An 18,333-nucleotide genomic window follows, 5' to 3' on the forward strand; every position below is an offset into this window, starting at 1 on the left:
AGTCATCGAGCTCACATCCGTGAGCCCGAAAAAGTTAAAGTTGGGGGCCGCACGGCGGCCCCGAGTTGTCCTTCCTAAAATAAAAGACAATAATTAGTTTTGTACAAGTATATTTACCATCTGCTTCTGCTGTCCCAAATGGAATGAATGCAACATATTTCTTAATACTATGACTTACTGTCTAACCGGCTGAATTAACTGCTGACGCTGCGCTTCCCATAGATTCAATTATGCTAACGTATGTTCGATTATTTTTGCATGAGAGTTCAATTACCCGCACTGGTTATGCGCGTGTTTGGGGAAGTGCGGCGTCAGCACATTCACACAGGTATGTGTGTTAGCCCCCGTATTAACTAGCATGTTTTCTCGCACTTGGTACATGCGTCGCACGTTATCTGCCAGTTCGTTTGCAGACTCAGCCTGGCGTTCCAAAAAGACCAAACTTTTTTGGTAGTAGCTTCGTTGCAAATTTATTTGCTCCTGTACCAAAGTGGCCGTGTCGTTTTTTTTACCGGAGCGGGACTCCTCTGCACATTGGCATTGACTGGCTCAGTTGGCATAGGAACGACTGCCGCAGGTTCCACCACCGGTTGGGTAACCGTCTGTGTTGTTACCACACCAAAAGAGACAGCTCCATTGATCCCCGATGTGGAAGTGTGCAAACCCGTCAACTAGATCACTTTGCCCTCATCTCTGCTTTATTGGCGGAAAGTTTTCTTTTAATGTAGCACTTATAATCGAACCATACCTAGAAATAGTATTGATATAAGGAAAACCATGATAAATAAATTTTGTGCTCTTAAAATTTTATCCGCACCTTTTTCCAGCTGGATACATCTTTTGTCGGTGGGCCTAAGCTGTTTAGCTGCTGAGCGACGCTTTCCCAAAACTCCACTACATCCTCTTTTGCTCCTTTTGCAAAGCCGCGAGCAATGTCCGGCCTTTCGGTCATGCATTCTACCATTTTTTCGTATTGCGACCGATTTGTTGTAATCTTCGACCTGATAATTTTGTAAATATTTAACAATAATCCATTTTTTTCTATTTACACTTTAACTTACATATTTTTTCCTTTACACATTTTATTTTATTGATATTTAAAAAAAATTCGCTTCGCTCTTCGTAGAAAATTTCCGACAAATACATACAAATTACAGCTACGTCGGATTCAGGCATACCAACATTACGAATTTCGAAGATGGTCTCCGAATTTCGAAATAATGATACGGCAGCGTGGATTACAGCATACCAATTTTACGATTCGTAGCAAAATCGAATCTACGACGGATTACAGCATAGGGGTGTACACTTTTAGGGTTAACCCTTTCACTACAAAAATTCAACCACTGGTTCTAAAAAATTTTAAATATGTTTACCTGCTAATTTTGGATCGTTGATTTTAAAAATCAGATACAAAAATGTGTATTGCTTTGAGGTTTTCGGTCATTCAGGGTCCTTTTTAATGGTCAGTGATATCCTAGGTGTTTAAAAAAGAAAGGGATCTCAGCTATTTTTATTTTTTGCTTTCGCGAAATATATTTCAAAACTATGAATAATACCTAATAAGTTTTCCGAATCTCAATTCCACGGAAATATGGTTAATATTTTTCAATAGATTATATTACTCACTATCGACTTTTCTGCCGCTTTTTACTTTTTTGACAAACACGGTCTGCAACTGCAGCTTGCACTTTAGTTTGATATATAGCTCAATTCTGTGGCTGCTACAGATCGACCTAACTAAGTCGTATGACTGAGCAATTATATATAGATACTAAAGGCCTGAACTACAAAACATAGCGACATGTAACACATCATGCAAGTGCCAGTTTATATCGTGTCGCTTATACATGTTTGAAAGTGATATATGAAGACATTGCCGAATAAATTCAAATCAAATCATGCATATAATTTATGCATGTCAACAAAAGGAACACACGCGACATATTCAGCATTATTATTTACATTGTATATACGGGAAGAGATTTTCCCAATTTTGCAAGCTCCTACTATAAAACTCTATATACCAACAGTGGGGAAACGTGGCTCTTTGAGCTAAATGCGGCTCTTTGCTTAGCACATTTTTGCTCTTTTTACTTTGTAAAATACGTATTTCATACATATTACACATATACATACATATTTTACGTACATACATATTAGACATATAAATACATATTTTAGTCCACAGCAATTTGCCAACAAGTAAACAGCTGATCAAGAAGAGCTGGTTGGAATTTACGCAAATCCGTAATTTGAATTTGATGGTTTGTAAGTTGAAATAGTAAAACTGCGACTAATTAAACTTGTAAGAAATAAGTAATTATGCGTTTAGTCAGGATTTGTTTTCTTACGTTTTCAATTTTATACTTTTTACAGGTTTTTAACCGGTAATTAAAGTGTCTGTCAATTTTTAAACCTTTTTCGCTTTCTGTGCTCTCTTGTTACCGGTAAATTTGGTTACCATCTCATAAGCTGGTAACAAAATATTACCCCGTGAAATATGCAATACAGGGATTTCCACAAATCTTCATAGCTGAGTTTCTAAATATTTTCACTGCATTACCAACGTACCTATAATCGCGGTGACAAGAAGTGGTAACATTTTTTGGTAATAAAATTTTCCGGTCACAAAATCTTCGGTAACGTGCAGAATAGACATGTTAATGTAAACAAAATTTCTATCAGCTGTTCGTCTAACTTGCAAGTTTCTGCAAATTTTCTGTTCGCGTAATATTTAGGATATTTTTCTCTTGTGAGAGAACAAATGATATTTCGCCGGAATTTCGCTGTTGGACATTTTTTACTGGAGATTTTAAACGAACGTGCGTATTGACTATCCAACATTTAACAGAATTGTTACGAACGGTTTTAACTGACCTAAAACCAGATTTTGAAAATATCGCCAAAGGGATCTTTTGAATTTTCTTTTATATCTCTCTTACGTACAATAGAATAATAATAAAATTAATGTTTTTCATTTCTAATAATAATTCTATTTAAAAGTAAAATTTTTGTTTCNAAACAGCTGATCAAGAAGAGCTGGTTGGAATTTACGCAAATCCGTAATTTGAATTTGATGGTTTGTAAGTTGAAATAGTAAAACTGCGACTAATTAAACTTGTAAGAAATAAGTAATTATGCGTTTAGTCAGGATTTGTTTTCTTACGTTTTCAATTTTATACTTTTTACAGGTTTTTAACCGGTAATTAAAGTGTCTGTCAATTTTTAAACCTTTTTCGCTTTCTGTGCTCTCTTGTTACCGGTAAATTTGGTTACCATCTCATAAGCTGGTAACAAAATATTACCCCGTGAAATATGCAATACAGGGATTTCCACAAATCTTCATAGCTGAGTTTCTAAATATTTTCACTGCATTACCAACGTACCTATAATCGCGGTGACAAGAAGTGGTAACATTTTTTGGTAATAAAATTTTCCGGTCACAAAATCTTCGGTAACGTGCAGAATAGACATGTTAATGTAAACAAAATTTCTATCAGCTGTTCGTCTAACTTGCAAGTTTCTGCAAATTTTCTGTTCGCGTAATATTTAGGATATTTTTCTCTTGTGAGAGAACAAATGATATTTCGCCGGAATTTCGCTGTTGGACATTTTTTACTGGAGATTTTAAACGAACGTGCGTATTGACTATCCAACATTTAACAGAATTGTTACGAACGGTTTTAACTGACCTAAAACCAGATTTTGAAAATATCGCCAAAGGGATCTTTTGAATTTTCTTTTATATCTCTCTTACGTACAATAGAATAATAATAAAATTAATGTTTTTCATTTCTAATAATAATTCTATTTAAAAGTAAAATTTTTGTTTCTCTTGTTATTTTTTTGTGGCTCTTTGTAGCATTTAGAACTTAGATGTGGCTCTTTTCAGCCTCGGCCTTGCCCACCCCTGCTATATACATTTTCATACAAGGCAGGATTAAACAGTATTAAAAATATGCTGCAGAAACATAACAGCAAGCAACAGCTGAGCTAAGAGCAATAACATGCTATAACAGTAGGGCTATTCGCGATTTGGTGCATAAGAGCTGACAAATTTATGCAATTGCAGAAATATCCCATGGATTGTGAGCGACCTTTATTAAACTGTCATGGTAAAGCTTTTGCAAAACAATTTTTGTGCATCAGCTTTGGTTTTGTTTATGAATGCAATGCATAGCATTTTTATGCTATGGATTTTAGGTATTGCAAATTTGTCAAGCCATGACAAATGCAAATGCGTGTATTTTGTTTGTGTATTGCAAATAATTTGCAATACAAATTTGCAATGCAATGATGCTAGGCCATTTGCACCGGATCGCGAATAGCCCTAGTATTGTTGAGATGGAATGACATGGCATAGCAATGCATGAAATTTTTGAAAATGACATTTTAGTAGATACGCTGGGAAGAAGTTAAGAAAATGTTTAAATTTATATTTTGTTACCTATTTTACCGATTCGAATTCTGAAAACTATACCTTTCATGAGCATGAAATGGTATTACAACTTTGGCCCGATATTTGTAAGTACCAGAATATGAAAAGATAGACTCATGGAAATGTGTACTTATGTGTGTGACCAGAACTACTGGCTGAAATGGTTTTACAGATGGCAACTGCAAGCTGCCAACTGTATTGGCAACTGCATTTTTGTGGTCGCTGCGGAAATAATCGAAGATTGTATACATACATATAAGGTAAACTTCAAAGTCTAGGGGGGAGGGGCTCAAGCAATTTTAAAATGTAATGAATCTCACACGCGCATTCTCATTTTCAATTTCCAACAACAATAATTTTGAACAATTTAATTTCTTTGTTTTAAACTTATTATAATTTTAAAATGCTGGAAAATTAAAAAAAAAAATCTTGGCGGACGAACTGAAAGTAAAGTAAAGTATTTTCAATTCTCGATAAATATGCACTCCAGAGAATCTGATTATTTCAGTTTTCTCTTGCGGGTTACAGAAGTTCGAGAACTCTCGCCACAAGCAAAAATTAGGACAAGTTCCACAACAGATTATTTTGCGAGATTTAGTCGATTGGGTATTTGAATCTCAGCCTGGTGTAATTATTCAAAACCACTTGAATGATCGATCAATTTGGTATCAAAAAAATAACCACTGTACGATAGTTAATAAAGAAATGGTTAATATGTTGTCCGAAGGAGAAATGGCGTCGATATCTACTGTCGTTTCTGAATATCCACATAAGCAAGTAGGAGTAGGAGTGTTGCTTCTCATGACTTGATACTAAAAGTTGGAGCAGTTGTGATGTTAATCCGCAACCTAAATGCATATGTTCATATGGAGGGTTAGTTAATAGTCTCGCCTAATAGTTAAAGAACTACAATATAATTGTTTGGATGTCGCAATTAGGAACGTTCCGATACCATCAAAGTATCGATACTTACTTAAATGAGTTTACTCAAATCGCTAATTCTTCTTATATGAGTAAACCGAATGTATCGATACCTACTTATATCGATAATTTTTTATCCTTTTATATGCAACAAAGCGGAAGATCGAGCTATATCCGCAGCCAGTTCGAAATCGCCATATCTTAGAAAACTTTTCAAAAGCGCCCCATTTCAGAAACTTTTCAAGAACACCCTATGTTAGCATTCGGTGCAAAAACGCCCTATCTCAAATATTTTCAACATATTCTCAGTAGATGTAGGGCGTTTGTGAGCCAAATTCTTGAAAAGTTTCTGAGATAAGGCATTTTCGAAATACCTAGATCTTCCACACAGTCGTCGATATGTATGCTTATTTGTTCATTTGTAAAGCTGGAGGTAATACTATTAATTAGACAAAAAATTCAACCTTTGAAAGGTTCCCGCAAAACTTTACGGCTTCAAAGCATTGCTTGCACTTTGCTGTGGTATCACTACCTTTGAAAAAAATGCGTGTGTAACACCGTACACATGATAGAAGTCAAAGTTCTTAAAAAAGGTGTGAGTACCAGGTACCTACTCACGAAATTGGATGTGTAAACATATGTTTACGGTTCGGCAAACCATTAGGCGAGTGAGTTACATACATAGGTTTGGTTAGAAATCAAACAATAATTTCATTTCATCTGATATATATATAATTTATTTATTCATTTTCCGGTAACACCACCTTATATGAATTCGCGCTTCCAGCATCCATAGGACCGGGATGTAATGGAAGTAATTGTATGTTTAACAAATAAATGAAAATGTTTATAATGCAATCAATAGATCCTTACGAATTCGCCATTACCAAGGCACTAAGTAACGTACGCACTTTTGTTTGCAAAATGCATTCATTTAAGTTGAAAGAAGACAAATCGTTCGCTTTCTATCTTCCAAGGCGAATTCATATATTCTTATCACGAATTCATATATTCATGTGGTAGCAAGAGTATAAAAATATAAAATTACCTTATAAATTAAAAGCATAAGTATCACATGAATGCGTAGTCCAATTCACGAAATCATTTCATCGATCTGAGTAAAAACAAAGTGCATAAACTCCATTTCGCGTTAATTGAAATCATGAAATGGTGTTCATTCATTCCGTTTCTAATCAAACGCACGACAGTCGGGTCTACGTAACCGGAACGACCCAGATTTATATCTGGCCAAGGACTGTCACTCCAGCAACACTCCCCAAAACTCTATGGGGAACTTGTATGCTGCTACAACAACAACAACAAATGATTTCATGAATTGGCCTACGCATAATGGTAGTAAATGACAGAAATGCCCACAAACTCACATATGTTCATCAGAGTATACCAACGAAGGACGAGTTAATACAAGGAGATAGCGAGAGCACAAAACTACTCTAGAAAATTACACGCACAATGACAAACATGAACAAATGTACAACAAACACATAATTTTTGACAATCAGTACAGTTCGAATTTATATCAACGAGCAGCTTATTAGATTTGTTTTCGATTGTACTACATATGTGCATATATACATGTACACATACATATGTGTATATATACATGTACCCAAACATATGTACATTCATACAAATATATATACAACCATTCAAACATATGAAACATTGCTGTCCATAAGTACATACATATGCCCATCAGTACATACATATGCCAATCAGTACATCAACGAAGCCCGTTTGCTTCATCATAAATATATCCATACAAACATATGTACATATGTGCGAATGGATGTAGTTACGCGAAGCACGCTTGCATCATTTATACATATATTGCTTGGTACCGGCAGAGCTGAAATGCGCAATGAGTTCGTTCATACATACATATATATGTATACATATATAGAGAGTGGTTCATAAGAACACTCTTTTTGGAAATTCATAAACGCTACATCAGAATATTGTTATTTGTGATAAAAAAGAGGCACGTATTTTTTTATTAAAAAAAAAAGCTTTCTTATGTTCTAATTTTTTTATTTTCTTGACATGTTAAAATGCAGCTAAAAATGTGTTTTTTACAGATAATTACTATGGTATTATTGGGGAACTTTCCCTTACTTACACACCTGTCTTGGACAATTAGAATGGGTCTAGTTCCCGAAAATCTGCTCTCGAAAAGACACTAGTAAAATTAAAACGTTAATACTGAACGATTTACGCATTTACATGGGTTGGAACTTGTTACCAGGGGGTTTCTGGGGTTGCTAGTTAGGAATCTGAAGTCAGTTTTTCGAAATTCAAAATGGCGGATCCAATATGGCGATCAAATAAAAAAAAAGTACTAAAATCTAAACGTTGATACTGAACGATTTACGCATTTACATGGGTTGGAACTTGTTACCAGGGGGTTTCTGGGGTTGCTAGTTAGGAATCTGAAGTCAGTTTTTCGAAATTCAAAATGGCGGATCCAAAATGGCGGTCCATTATTTTTTTAATGATTGGATCTGTTCGAAACCCGGCACTCGGGAGTTTTTGGGGTCGCCAATTACGAATCTGAAGTCAATTTTTTTAAATTCAAAATGGCGGATCCAATATGGCGATCAAATAAAAAAAAAGTACTAAAATCTAAACGTTGATACTGAACGTTTTAAATATTGTCAAGGGTTAAAACACGTTTCCAGTGGGTTTCTGGGCTTGCTGATTACGAATCTGATGTCAGATTTTCAAAATTCAAAATGGTGGATCCAAAATGGCGACCAACTTAAAAAAAATGATGGGATTTCTTTGAAACTCTTAACCGCCATTTTGAATTTTGAAAATCTGACATCAGATTCGTAATCAGCAACCCCAGAAACCCACTGGAAACGTATTTTAACCCTTGACAATGTTTAAAACGTTCAGTATCAACGTTTTAATTTTAGTACTTTTTTTAATTTGATGGCCATATTGGATCTGCCATTTTGAATTTAAAGAAATTGACTTCATATTCGTAATCGGCGACCACAAAAGCTCTCGAATGCCGGGTTTCGAACAAATCCAATAATTAAAAAAAAAATGGACCGCCATTTTGAATTTCGAAAAACTGCCTTCAGATCCCTAATTAGCAACCCAGAAACCCCCTGGTAACAAGTTCCAACATATGACAATGCGTAAATAGTTGAGTATCAACGTTTTAGTTTTACTAGTCTCTTTTCAAGAGCATATTTTCGGGCACTAGGCCCATTCTAACTGCCCAAGACAGGTATGTAATTAAGGGAATGTTCACCAATAATGCCAGAGTAATTATATATAAAAAACAATTTTGTGGCTGCATTTTAACATGTCGAGNTACTCGAATTGCTCGATACCCGGGTATCTAGAGCTCTAGTTTGAACCACTCTAATATATATGTACACATACATACGTGCATTCAAACATACATATATATGTACATATCTTGGTACTCGTACCCGTCATGCGTCGCTTTATTTCTTTTTTCCCCTTCCCTATACCACCTCTGTCGTCCTTCTCCCTCATGTAACGTTTGCAGTTTTAAAAATTTCGCTCTCCATTTTTGCGATACCGCCGCCTAAGAAGTTTCACTTCAAAAATAATTCACTCTTTAAAATTTGGCGGTGCCATTGCTTAAAGAAATTATTTTTGATAAAAACCACGCTGTGCAAAGTTTCTTTCATAGAAAAAATATGACCGACAAGATATGGCACTTGCTCAAGACGATTGGAAACAAGTACTTTTCTTTCGATCCCAAGTAGGTATCGAAACAACGATTCGAGTAAAAAAAGTAGTAGGTATCGAAACAAAAGTATCGAGTACATACTCGTATTTACTTGAATCGGAACATTCCTAGCCGCATACAAATATGTACATACATATAAAGGTTTAATTAATGGACTTTAATTATGTGATTCACAAGGGAAACAAATTTTACTACCCCATATAAATTAGCAGCCCAGCGAATCAAACTTCCTTTTGGGAACAAATGCACAATACGTACAAATCTCGAATTAAAAAAACAAAAAAATAGGATCGATAGAGACCATTGAGGTGAACATAACGGTATATTTTTTTTTTTTGGGAAACAACAACTACAACAATTATTAAAGGTCAAAGTTCAAATTAAGCATTTTCTCAAATTAATATTTCTCGAAAACCTCTTCAAGGAATTGGACAATTTTGATGTCATTTGATAGAGAATTTAATTCTCTTTAATTTGATATACATATTTATACATATACCTTTTTATAGTTTTCAGAAAAATCGAATTAATGTGGAAAAAAAAGTATACAGGGTTTTTGTGTATAAACTTATTTTTGCGTAGGCGGCCTTCGGCCGCACTTATGGATTATAACCCTCACAAAGTAGAATTCTCTTTCTGTGTTGCGAAGAAAAGGCGCTGAACACCTTTCTGCGTAGGCGGCCTTCGGCCGCGCTTATAGATTATAACCCTCACAAAGTAGAACTCTCTTTCTGTGTTGCGAAGAAAAAGGCGCTGAACACCTTTTTTTTATATATATGTATATTAAATAAAATTCTCTATCAAATGACATAAAAATTTTCCAAATCCTTGAAGAGGTTTTCGAGAAACTTAATTTTAAAAAATGCTTAATTTAAACTTTGACCTTTAATAATTGTTGTAGTTTTTGTTTCCCAAAAATATATATATATCGTTACGCTCACCTCAATGATCTCCATCGATCCCAATATGATTTTTTTTTAATTTGAGAATTGTAGGTATTCTACATTTATGCCTCCTTTTGTATATAAACCTCGCCAATTCACAATTATTGTAGCGTTGCAATAACAATAATCAAGTCTCAAGGTCAGACCCTAGCAAGAGGAATGCTTTACGCATGGCCAGCTATGTATACGTGTTGAGTAGATTATAACCTTGCTAAAGTACAAAAGGTAAAGTTAATTATCAAAAGCAATGCATTTGGTTTTGGAAAAAAGAAATATGCAGATTTTTTAGAACACTGAGTACCCCGATTTTCGGGATTATTACTAGTAACTTATTATTGCCAAACAAGTTTGGTGTTGGCACAAATATAAACAATGGCGCGTATTCATAGTCCAGCTTCTAAGTCGAAGTTAATAAAGCAGCAACTTAAATTTAAGCTCCAACTAAAAATTCGCTTCGATTCATAGTTGCATTTCAGACTTCTATTTACTGTATAGTTTTATTAACTTAGTTTTACGATATATTGAAAAAGTGACATTTTTACACTCAGAAAAAGGTTTAGTTATAATTACCAAGATTTGGTTATAGTGACCAAGTGGCAAAGTTGGATATGGCGAAATAAATATCTAGTTCACGAAAGTCTGCACTTTACTTGAGACTTCTAGTTGGGAAAAATGTATATTTGTTAATAAATACAAAACGACTACCTTGAGTGGACAATATTGTTAGTTGAATAAAATCATTGCTGAGCAAATATAAACAATGCTTTGGTTGATACAAGTTTTCAATTAATTTTGTGAACTTGCTGTAGAAAAGTTTCAGTTTGACACAAATAAAAATTTACTCGATGGTTGTTGGCCGAGCCGAGAAATGGTTTTTACCGGCTGTCGAATGCGAAAAATAATTTTCCAAATCAAAGTATGGGTTTATGCGTTTATTGCTCCGTACGTTAGGAGATCTTCAAATGGACTGTACAGAGTTTTCTTAAAACTATTTGCTAATGCTTAAATACTAATAACGACGAATAGCGGGAGAAGAGCGATATGGAAATGTGCGGTTTAGCGATGCTTGTTGTTGTTTGTGCAGCGAAGAATTTATAACAGCTACGACGAGAGTGGCGCGCGCAATGATGGTCCAACAAATTTGTTTTTATACACGCACCTTTGCATAAGCTGCTGATTAGCGGTGCGTTAGTAACAACAATGAAGTGCAGTGCATCAACGAAAGTGCAAGGTAGAGCGACCGAAGCACGAGAAATGAAAAGTATGAGCCAGTGGCGTAGCTATCGAAAGCAAAAGTGCGAAGGGTATGCGACGACAGGTATAGTGAGAGCTTAAATGCTCGAACAGTTGTTGTGTTTACTTTCTTCTTTTATTTGCATATCTTAGGGATAAAAAATACATACATATTAACATAAATAGTTACCAGTGTAAATAATACATATGTATATGTCGGTAAGAATTTCATAAAAAGAAACGATGAAACAGGAACAGTCGTGCGAAAACCCAGGTCAATATCTGCTGGAAGTGCTGGTTTAAGTATTCTGCTTGGGTTTTTCCTTGGCTAAATAGATACTTTCAAATTATAATTCAAATTATATATCCACTGAGAAACCCCGGTTGGCATCAAACTTTATATTTTTAAATAACTATGCGCACACCGAAACAACTCGCGGCGATGGCAAAACTGAAACTGAGACAAACAAGTCTGGGCATGTCATAGCTCACACTTTTCTTTCTCTACCTAGTGCTGTGATCGACATGCCTTAGCTTACTGAGCGCTCTGTGACCACACGCGTGTTTCACCCATATACGAACAGCGGTAGCGGAGCAAACAGTCTCATTCATTGAATCGTTTTTATGGAATGGTCGGCATACTAGAACATTCAATCGATTCAATAAGTGGGACTGTGAGCATTGCTCAGCTGGCGCTCTTCGTATGTGAAACACACATGTGCTCAGAGATCGCTCAGCATTCTTTAGGGGTGGCTCACAAGCATGAATATGTTCCGCTCTCAAACCAAATCGTTGTTTCCTCAACTAAGATTTGGTAACTATGACTAAACTATGAATATTAGAAGCTTTAATATATTTAGTTATAATTACCAACCCATGGTAATAGTTCCGAATCCTTGGTAACATTTCCGAAATATTGTCAAAATTCGGGAACTAAATACCTTTAGTTGTCGAAACTAATCCTTTTTCTCAGTGTATTCAAGTTTGATCATCGGTTTACGTAATTTTAACAATGTTTAAGTAACATTGCATGGTTAAGCAAAAAGGGAAAGTTTAATTTTCTTGTTAGTGTTGTAAAATAGGCAGAACAACCGCAGTGCCACGAAGTCGATGAAACATACAAACACATAACTAGATGTTGTTATTTGGGTCTTATCTAAATCATTTCAATTATAAAATACTGATAGCGCTTTATTAGAATTGGAATAAGTATTGTACTTTCATTTTCCGCTTCAAATAGATCGCTCTTCGTAAATTTCCCTTTTCAGAATCAATTACAGATCATACAATATTATCAAAATCACCCTCAGTCCATTTCACTTTTCTTCCATAATTTAATAAAATGCTTCTATCTAGTTACGACTACAACGGAAACTAAATTTTAAGTTCGTACTTAGCCAGAAAAGTCGAAACTGAGCACCTATGAACATGCTCCATTGGAAACTTGTATCACCCAACACCCTATTTATTTTTCCTCAAAAATTATTTGATTCAACTTACCATACTGTCCACCTAAGAAAGTTTCATGTAAATTGCATATTTCGTCATATCGTGCCGTTTGCTTACTATAACTAAATATTGGTAATAATAAGGCTGTTCAGGATCTTGTGCATATGCTCTTGGATTTGCATATTCGTTGCATTCGTAAATTCCCTACAATAAAATGCACACGGTTGCCATGGCAGTAAGCAAAAAATATGCAAATGCAATTCCAACTGCAAATCCAAGACCATTTCCACAACATCCTGTACAACCCTAATTTCCCTTTTCTGGGTGAAACTCGCACGGATTTAAAATCTGACTCAGCCGGAATTAGAAAATAAGTTAGAAAAAAGCTAAACGCCAATGAAACACGTATTTATAATGCACCTTACAAATTTTCAGGAATAAGACAGCACCATTGCAGGAATTGTGGAAGAGCTGTGTGCGATAATTGCTCAGCAAACCGCATCAACATACCCATAATGGGATTTGAATTTGATGTACGCTGTTGTGATCCTTGCTATAAGCAACTTCAAACCGTGGAGTACGTTTAGCAGCATGTTCTGACACAACTTTATTAAACATTTTTTTCTCCTTAGACGTCCCACTTTGGCTTCTTTCCATGATGCTAAGCACTCGATCGTGAACATGGACCTAGATGAAAGCCGAAAATTGCTGTTGACGGTTGGACAAGATCGCATTATTAAAATTTGGGATATATCTACAATTTGGAAATAAAAAATAAATCAATATTCCATTGGTATATTTAAGAATAAATTATATTATTTAAGTATTGAGAACAACATTCCTTAGAATGTGTCACGGATGGTTTACTTCATATTTCCCGGTTTAATAAGTAAAATTCGTCTAATCCATATAGTTTGTTCAAGTATTCTTCGAAAACCCTCGGAAAAAAATCTGATTTGTTTGTAAAACAGGCAACCTTGTGATTTGATTTCTCGTAAATATGCGAGACTTATAGATATTTAAATAAGTAGGATGGCTGCCTGATTCAATAATAAAAGATTTGCTCAGAAAACAGTCTTCTCCCTCTCTCTCTCCCTCTCCCTCTGTCAATAAAAATAATAACTGATGTCCTGAGAAGTTATTTGGCTACGTTCCAAATGTACTTAAAATTGTGTGTTTGTACTAAATGTACTTTCAAACTAAATAAAGATACGATTGTACCAACTTTTCCATCACTGTAGGTAATCCAGCAGCTGATTTCGTATCGCTAATTGCGCAGCTGACGTGTGTGTAAACACCAAACTCAATGCCGCAATTTAAGGCTTAATTGCCTCAGCAAATTTGACTGTTTGAACATAGTCTAAGGGAGTGTCAAAACTCGAATGCCACTAGTGAGCAAACCTTTAATTACACTGGTTTACAGAAAAAATGTTCAATGGATGCCACTATCCAGTGCCCATAAAGAATTGCCTGCTGATTCCGGAAATGGACTTCATTTTTAACCGACTTCATTTTTAACCGACTTCACAAAAAGGAGGAAGGTTATCAATTCGTCTTAATATTTTTTTTATTTTTTTTTATGTATTACTATGTCTCCATTGAGAGATTTACATATTAAGATTTAATAAATCCATTGCCACAACGAGATATATTTGACGTTCACATTTTTAAATACTTGACGTTTGCTTATGTATAGGGTTGCCAGATTTTTTTGGCGCGAAATCAGTACATTCGACTTTTTCATGCTATAAAAATCAGTACTTTTCAGTACACTTTTATTTCAAGCAGAATTATGAATGTTAGTAGCAGATAATACTTTAAATCGGCAGAGTACTTATCTTTAATAATATCTTGATATATAAATGAAATGTTGATCACAAAAAATAAAAATGTTATTCTTTTTAATATGAGTATACACATTAACATGTACTTAGTATCAAATACCTTTATAGTATCATCACAGGAGCCAATAAATTATTTTATATATATGAAATTTTTTAATAGCAATAATAAGATCATTTCCACTTTCAGTGTTTAAATAGTCAAAGAACTCTAAACATTATATTTTAATATTACTTTTAATTTGAAGTTCACTTTCTAAAATTTTCCCTCAGCTGCTTCGTTTAAACGTGGTATTGAAAAAACAAAATTACGTATTTATTCAAACTGTGGAAAGATACCTCTATTTAAGGACTGCATCCGTATTTCCTCATGGCTTAAATTACTTTATTCAACTGCGAAAAAACTTTGAAAGACTACGAATTCGCCAAAAAGAGTATCTAAATTGAGTCAGTCAATTGAGAAAAACTAATTGTAAGTTGTTGGCAAGCCATTCAATTATTCAAATTTGTTATTATTAAACTGAAAGTTATTTTCGAGATAACTAACAACACTCGGCAAAAAATGTCAGCCCTCTTTTTAAATAAATTATACGCCATGATATTTTCGCAACTGGTAGGTAATAACCCGCAAAATGCCCATAAAACGATTGCTCTTTTGTATTGATTTCTTGCGCATATGAAACATTACCTATAACTTGTCAACTATAATTAAATTATTTTCTTCTTACTTTTAACAGTAAATTTTAAGAAAGTTCCCAAGTTATGTAAAAATCCTAAGTAAATCGTAAAGTATTTTGTTTGTGTAAAATAATATTACACAAACAAAATACATGGGAAAAATTACCGATCACTGAGTTACCGCGTACCAAGCTCGGGGGGAAGAACCCTATTACAAATTTGATTGCTCAGAATTGAAAAATCAGTGCAAATTTAAAAAAATCAGGACATTAGCGTACTGATTGAAGGAATGAATAAAATCAGTACGTAAGTTGAAAAATCAGTACTGTACTGATAAAATCAGTACGTCTGGTAACCGTACTTATGTATGATTTTATAAGTACAGTTGCGGACATTGAAATACAGACAGATAAAAGAAAGGCAGCAGTAGCGGAATTTCATTTTGTGAATTAGTAATATTATTGGCCTCTTATTCGGGGTAAATATGCATTATATATAGTTTGAAAAATGTAACGAATGGTCAAATATTCCAAATCATTTTCCCAAATTTAAGAAAAATTATCAAAACGGTAAAGAACAACACGTGCGGATAGAAAAATTTGTAAAGAGCTGTTGGGGAAAGAAACTCTCTTATTCATAAGAAGGAACGGAAAGTGCAATCGTCAGCCTTTGGCATATCATGAAGACCTAGTTAGCAAATATGACTACCAATGCAATTCTTGAGTCGAATTGAGTTCTAGAGGATGTTTGGTGCAATATTATCGAAGCAGATCCATTACTGAATTCATTAATTTTATGTCGCAGCGCGTAAAAGATTTATACAAAGCGGAGAAGGTTCTGCATAATATTATCATAAAACATATTTTCTGAATTTGTAGTTTTTAAAATAATATCTTCTAAATTTGTTACAACCTAAGTTGTATTAATATTAATAATTTGGTTCTAAGACTCGCCAAAATATAAAAACGCCTATAAAAATAAGAAAATATATGTTTTTTTAATATGTTAGATTTTAATGGCCGCAACTGCATGTATATTGAAAATACAAATGTCATTTCACTTATGGCATGTAAGTTTGTGGTTGCCACACCCAACAAGTTATATTTATTGACCAATATTATTGAAGATTTAACGAAGATTTAACTTAAATCTACTGCCTTTCGAGATTTAATTTTATATGGTAAATCGCAAAAGATTTAACGTTAAATCTCGTCAGAGGGCTAAATTTTCATTAAATCTCAGAATGGAGACATAGCATTACTTTGGACCACGCTAACCGATTTCTATAATTCTTCATTTAAAGGAAAGGTTTAAAGGTTTAAATCCGATCATTGGATCATTAAGAGATTAACTTAATTAAAATATGAGCATAAAAGCGTGTACATGGCGTATGAGTAGCATTATTTCCTGCTCATTTCTCATACAAAAAATCTTTGCGCCTTTTGATTTGACCACTCATTACTTCTTTATTATTCATCGATTTGCCTCATAAGTAACTTGATTTGTTTATAACAGAACTTTAAACTTTAAAACTTGCAGGCACAACTGCAAGAACTTGACACAGAACCTGTTACATTTTTAATTTTTCTCCAGTTAAAATTAGATATTTTTATTTATTTTTTTCATAAAAAACAAACTTTAATGATCAATTAATTTGTCATAAACTATCATCCTATTGGAAAGTGATGTATACTTACCAGAGACTGGCTTGCGTTGAACGCCAACTATTGCAAACTCAATCAATACTGCTGCTTTGTATGACTGAGCAGCGGCGTTGGCTGAGTAGTATCGATACCTAAACGAAATTAGAGGATGACTGAACACCAGCGCATAGCGTGCTGATATTGACTTCGGCAAAACAGTATTCCGAACGCTCGTTCACGAAGCTAGAAAACGCGGTATTTGAATGGTTGCCGAAAACATGAGAGCTCATGGGGACGGTTGGCGAAGCAAGACGCCGCAGTTCATTTGTGGCAGAAGTCGTTTGACTTGTTGCTGAAAGCCATTTGACTTGTTGCGGAAAGCATGACGAATGTTGTAAAGCAGACCTGGGCGGCACCTGCCCGGCGGGCATATTCGCGTATACATACACGCTCTGCTTTATAAGGCAGCGAAAGCTTCATTCAACCGCACCGCTTGTTCGCACGTACACAGTGACATCAATTTCTCGCACACTACAAAAATTCTCTGTCGAAGCTGCCCGCCTCTGTTGTAAAGGGTAATTTATCGTCTCGTATATATGTATGTATGTATTTATAGCGCGTCTACCATTCAATTGCTTTACTCTCTGCTGACGACAAGAACGTGTTGGCAGGCTAGTTGAGAGGAATGTGCATACGTACGTATGTTTTTTTTTGTTGTAGAGGTGGCACAAAGCATTTAAAGCCGATAAGTGTGGGACTTGCCTTTCGGCTCACCGCACTAAAAACCCACCCCTGCTCCGTTTCCCTCCTTCCGTGGAACAACCGCAAGAAGGGGGAGCGGCCTATTGCCTTTCTATGAAGATCTGCGGAGTTGTTCCGCTTGACGCAATTTTCTTAGGATAGTGCTTGCCATATGACAAACAACGGACCAATTTTCTGTTGACTCAAGCATGATATCCACCAGGTTGTCAAACTTAAGTGGCCTCCCCACCTTTATGCTCAAGTCGTCCCTTTGGGTTGCGAACTGCGGACAGACGAAAAAACAATGTTCAGCGTCTTCGATTACCTGCCCTGTACAGAAAGTGCAGTACGGGTCGTCTTCGTGCGTAAATCTGTGCAAGTATGCTTTAAAGCAGCCGTGTCCGGTTAGTATTTGAGTCAGGTAGAAGTCAACCTGTCCATGTCTTCTGTCAAGCCATTTGCTTATACTCGGAATAAGTCTATATGCCCAGCGTCCGTTAGTTGAGTGGTCCCAGCGGTCTTGCCACTGCTGCAAACAATTTCGTCTCACCCTTTCTTTCTCCTGCTTTTCAGATATTGCACCTATTTCTTTTGCCACTATGTCAATAGGACAGAGACCTGCTACTACTAACGCTGCTTCCTCTGACGTTGTTCGGAAAGCGCAACATACTCTTAAGGCACAAAGTCG

General features: G+C 35.2%; 1 protein-coding gene across 1 annotated transcript; it reads left to right on the forward strand.

Moving 5' to 3' along the window:
* Positions 1-13,146: 13,146 nt before the first annotated feature.
* On the forward strand, positions 13,147-14,728 carry LOC108371214 (WD repeat and FYVE domain-containing protein 1-like). The gene is made up of 2 exons (XM_017626719.1): positions 13,147-13,319; positions 13,375-14,728. Exons 1-2 carry the CDS (start codon positions 13,258-13,260, stop codon positions 13,511-13,513), a joined length of 201 nt encoding a protein of 66 aa, XP_017482208.1. The 5' UTR covers positions 13,147-13,257; the 3' UTR covers positions 13,514-14,728.
* The last annotated feature ends 3,605 nt before the right edge of the window (positions 14,729-18,333 follow it).

This window comes from Rhagoletis zephyria, unplaced genomic scaffold, assembly GCF_001687245.7.
Source record: "Rhagoletis zephyria isolate East Lansing unplaced genomic scaffold, Rhagoletis_zephyria_1.1 Rzeph_scaffold_04788, whole genome shotgun sequence".
Taxonomy (NCBI): domain Eukaryota; kingdom Metazoa; phylum Arthropoda; class Insecta; order Diptera; family Tephritidae; genus Rhagoletis; species Rhagoletis zephyria.

Coding starts and splice junctions, on each gene's coding strand:
- LOC108371214 (XM_017626719.1), top strand. CDS start 13,258: ATGGGATTTGAATTTGATGTACGCTGTTGTGATCCTTGCTATAAGCAA. Junction 13,320..13,374: donor AAGCAACTTCAAACCGTGGA/GTACGTTTAGCA, acceptor TTTTCTCCTTAG/ACGTCCCACTTTGGCTTCTT.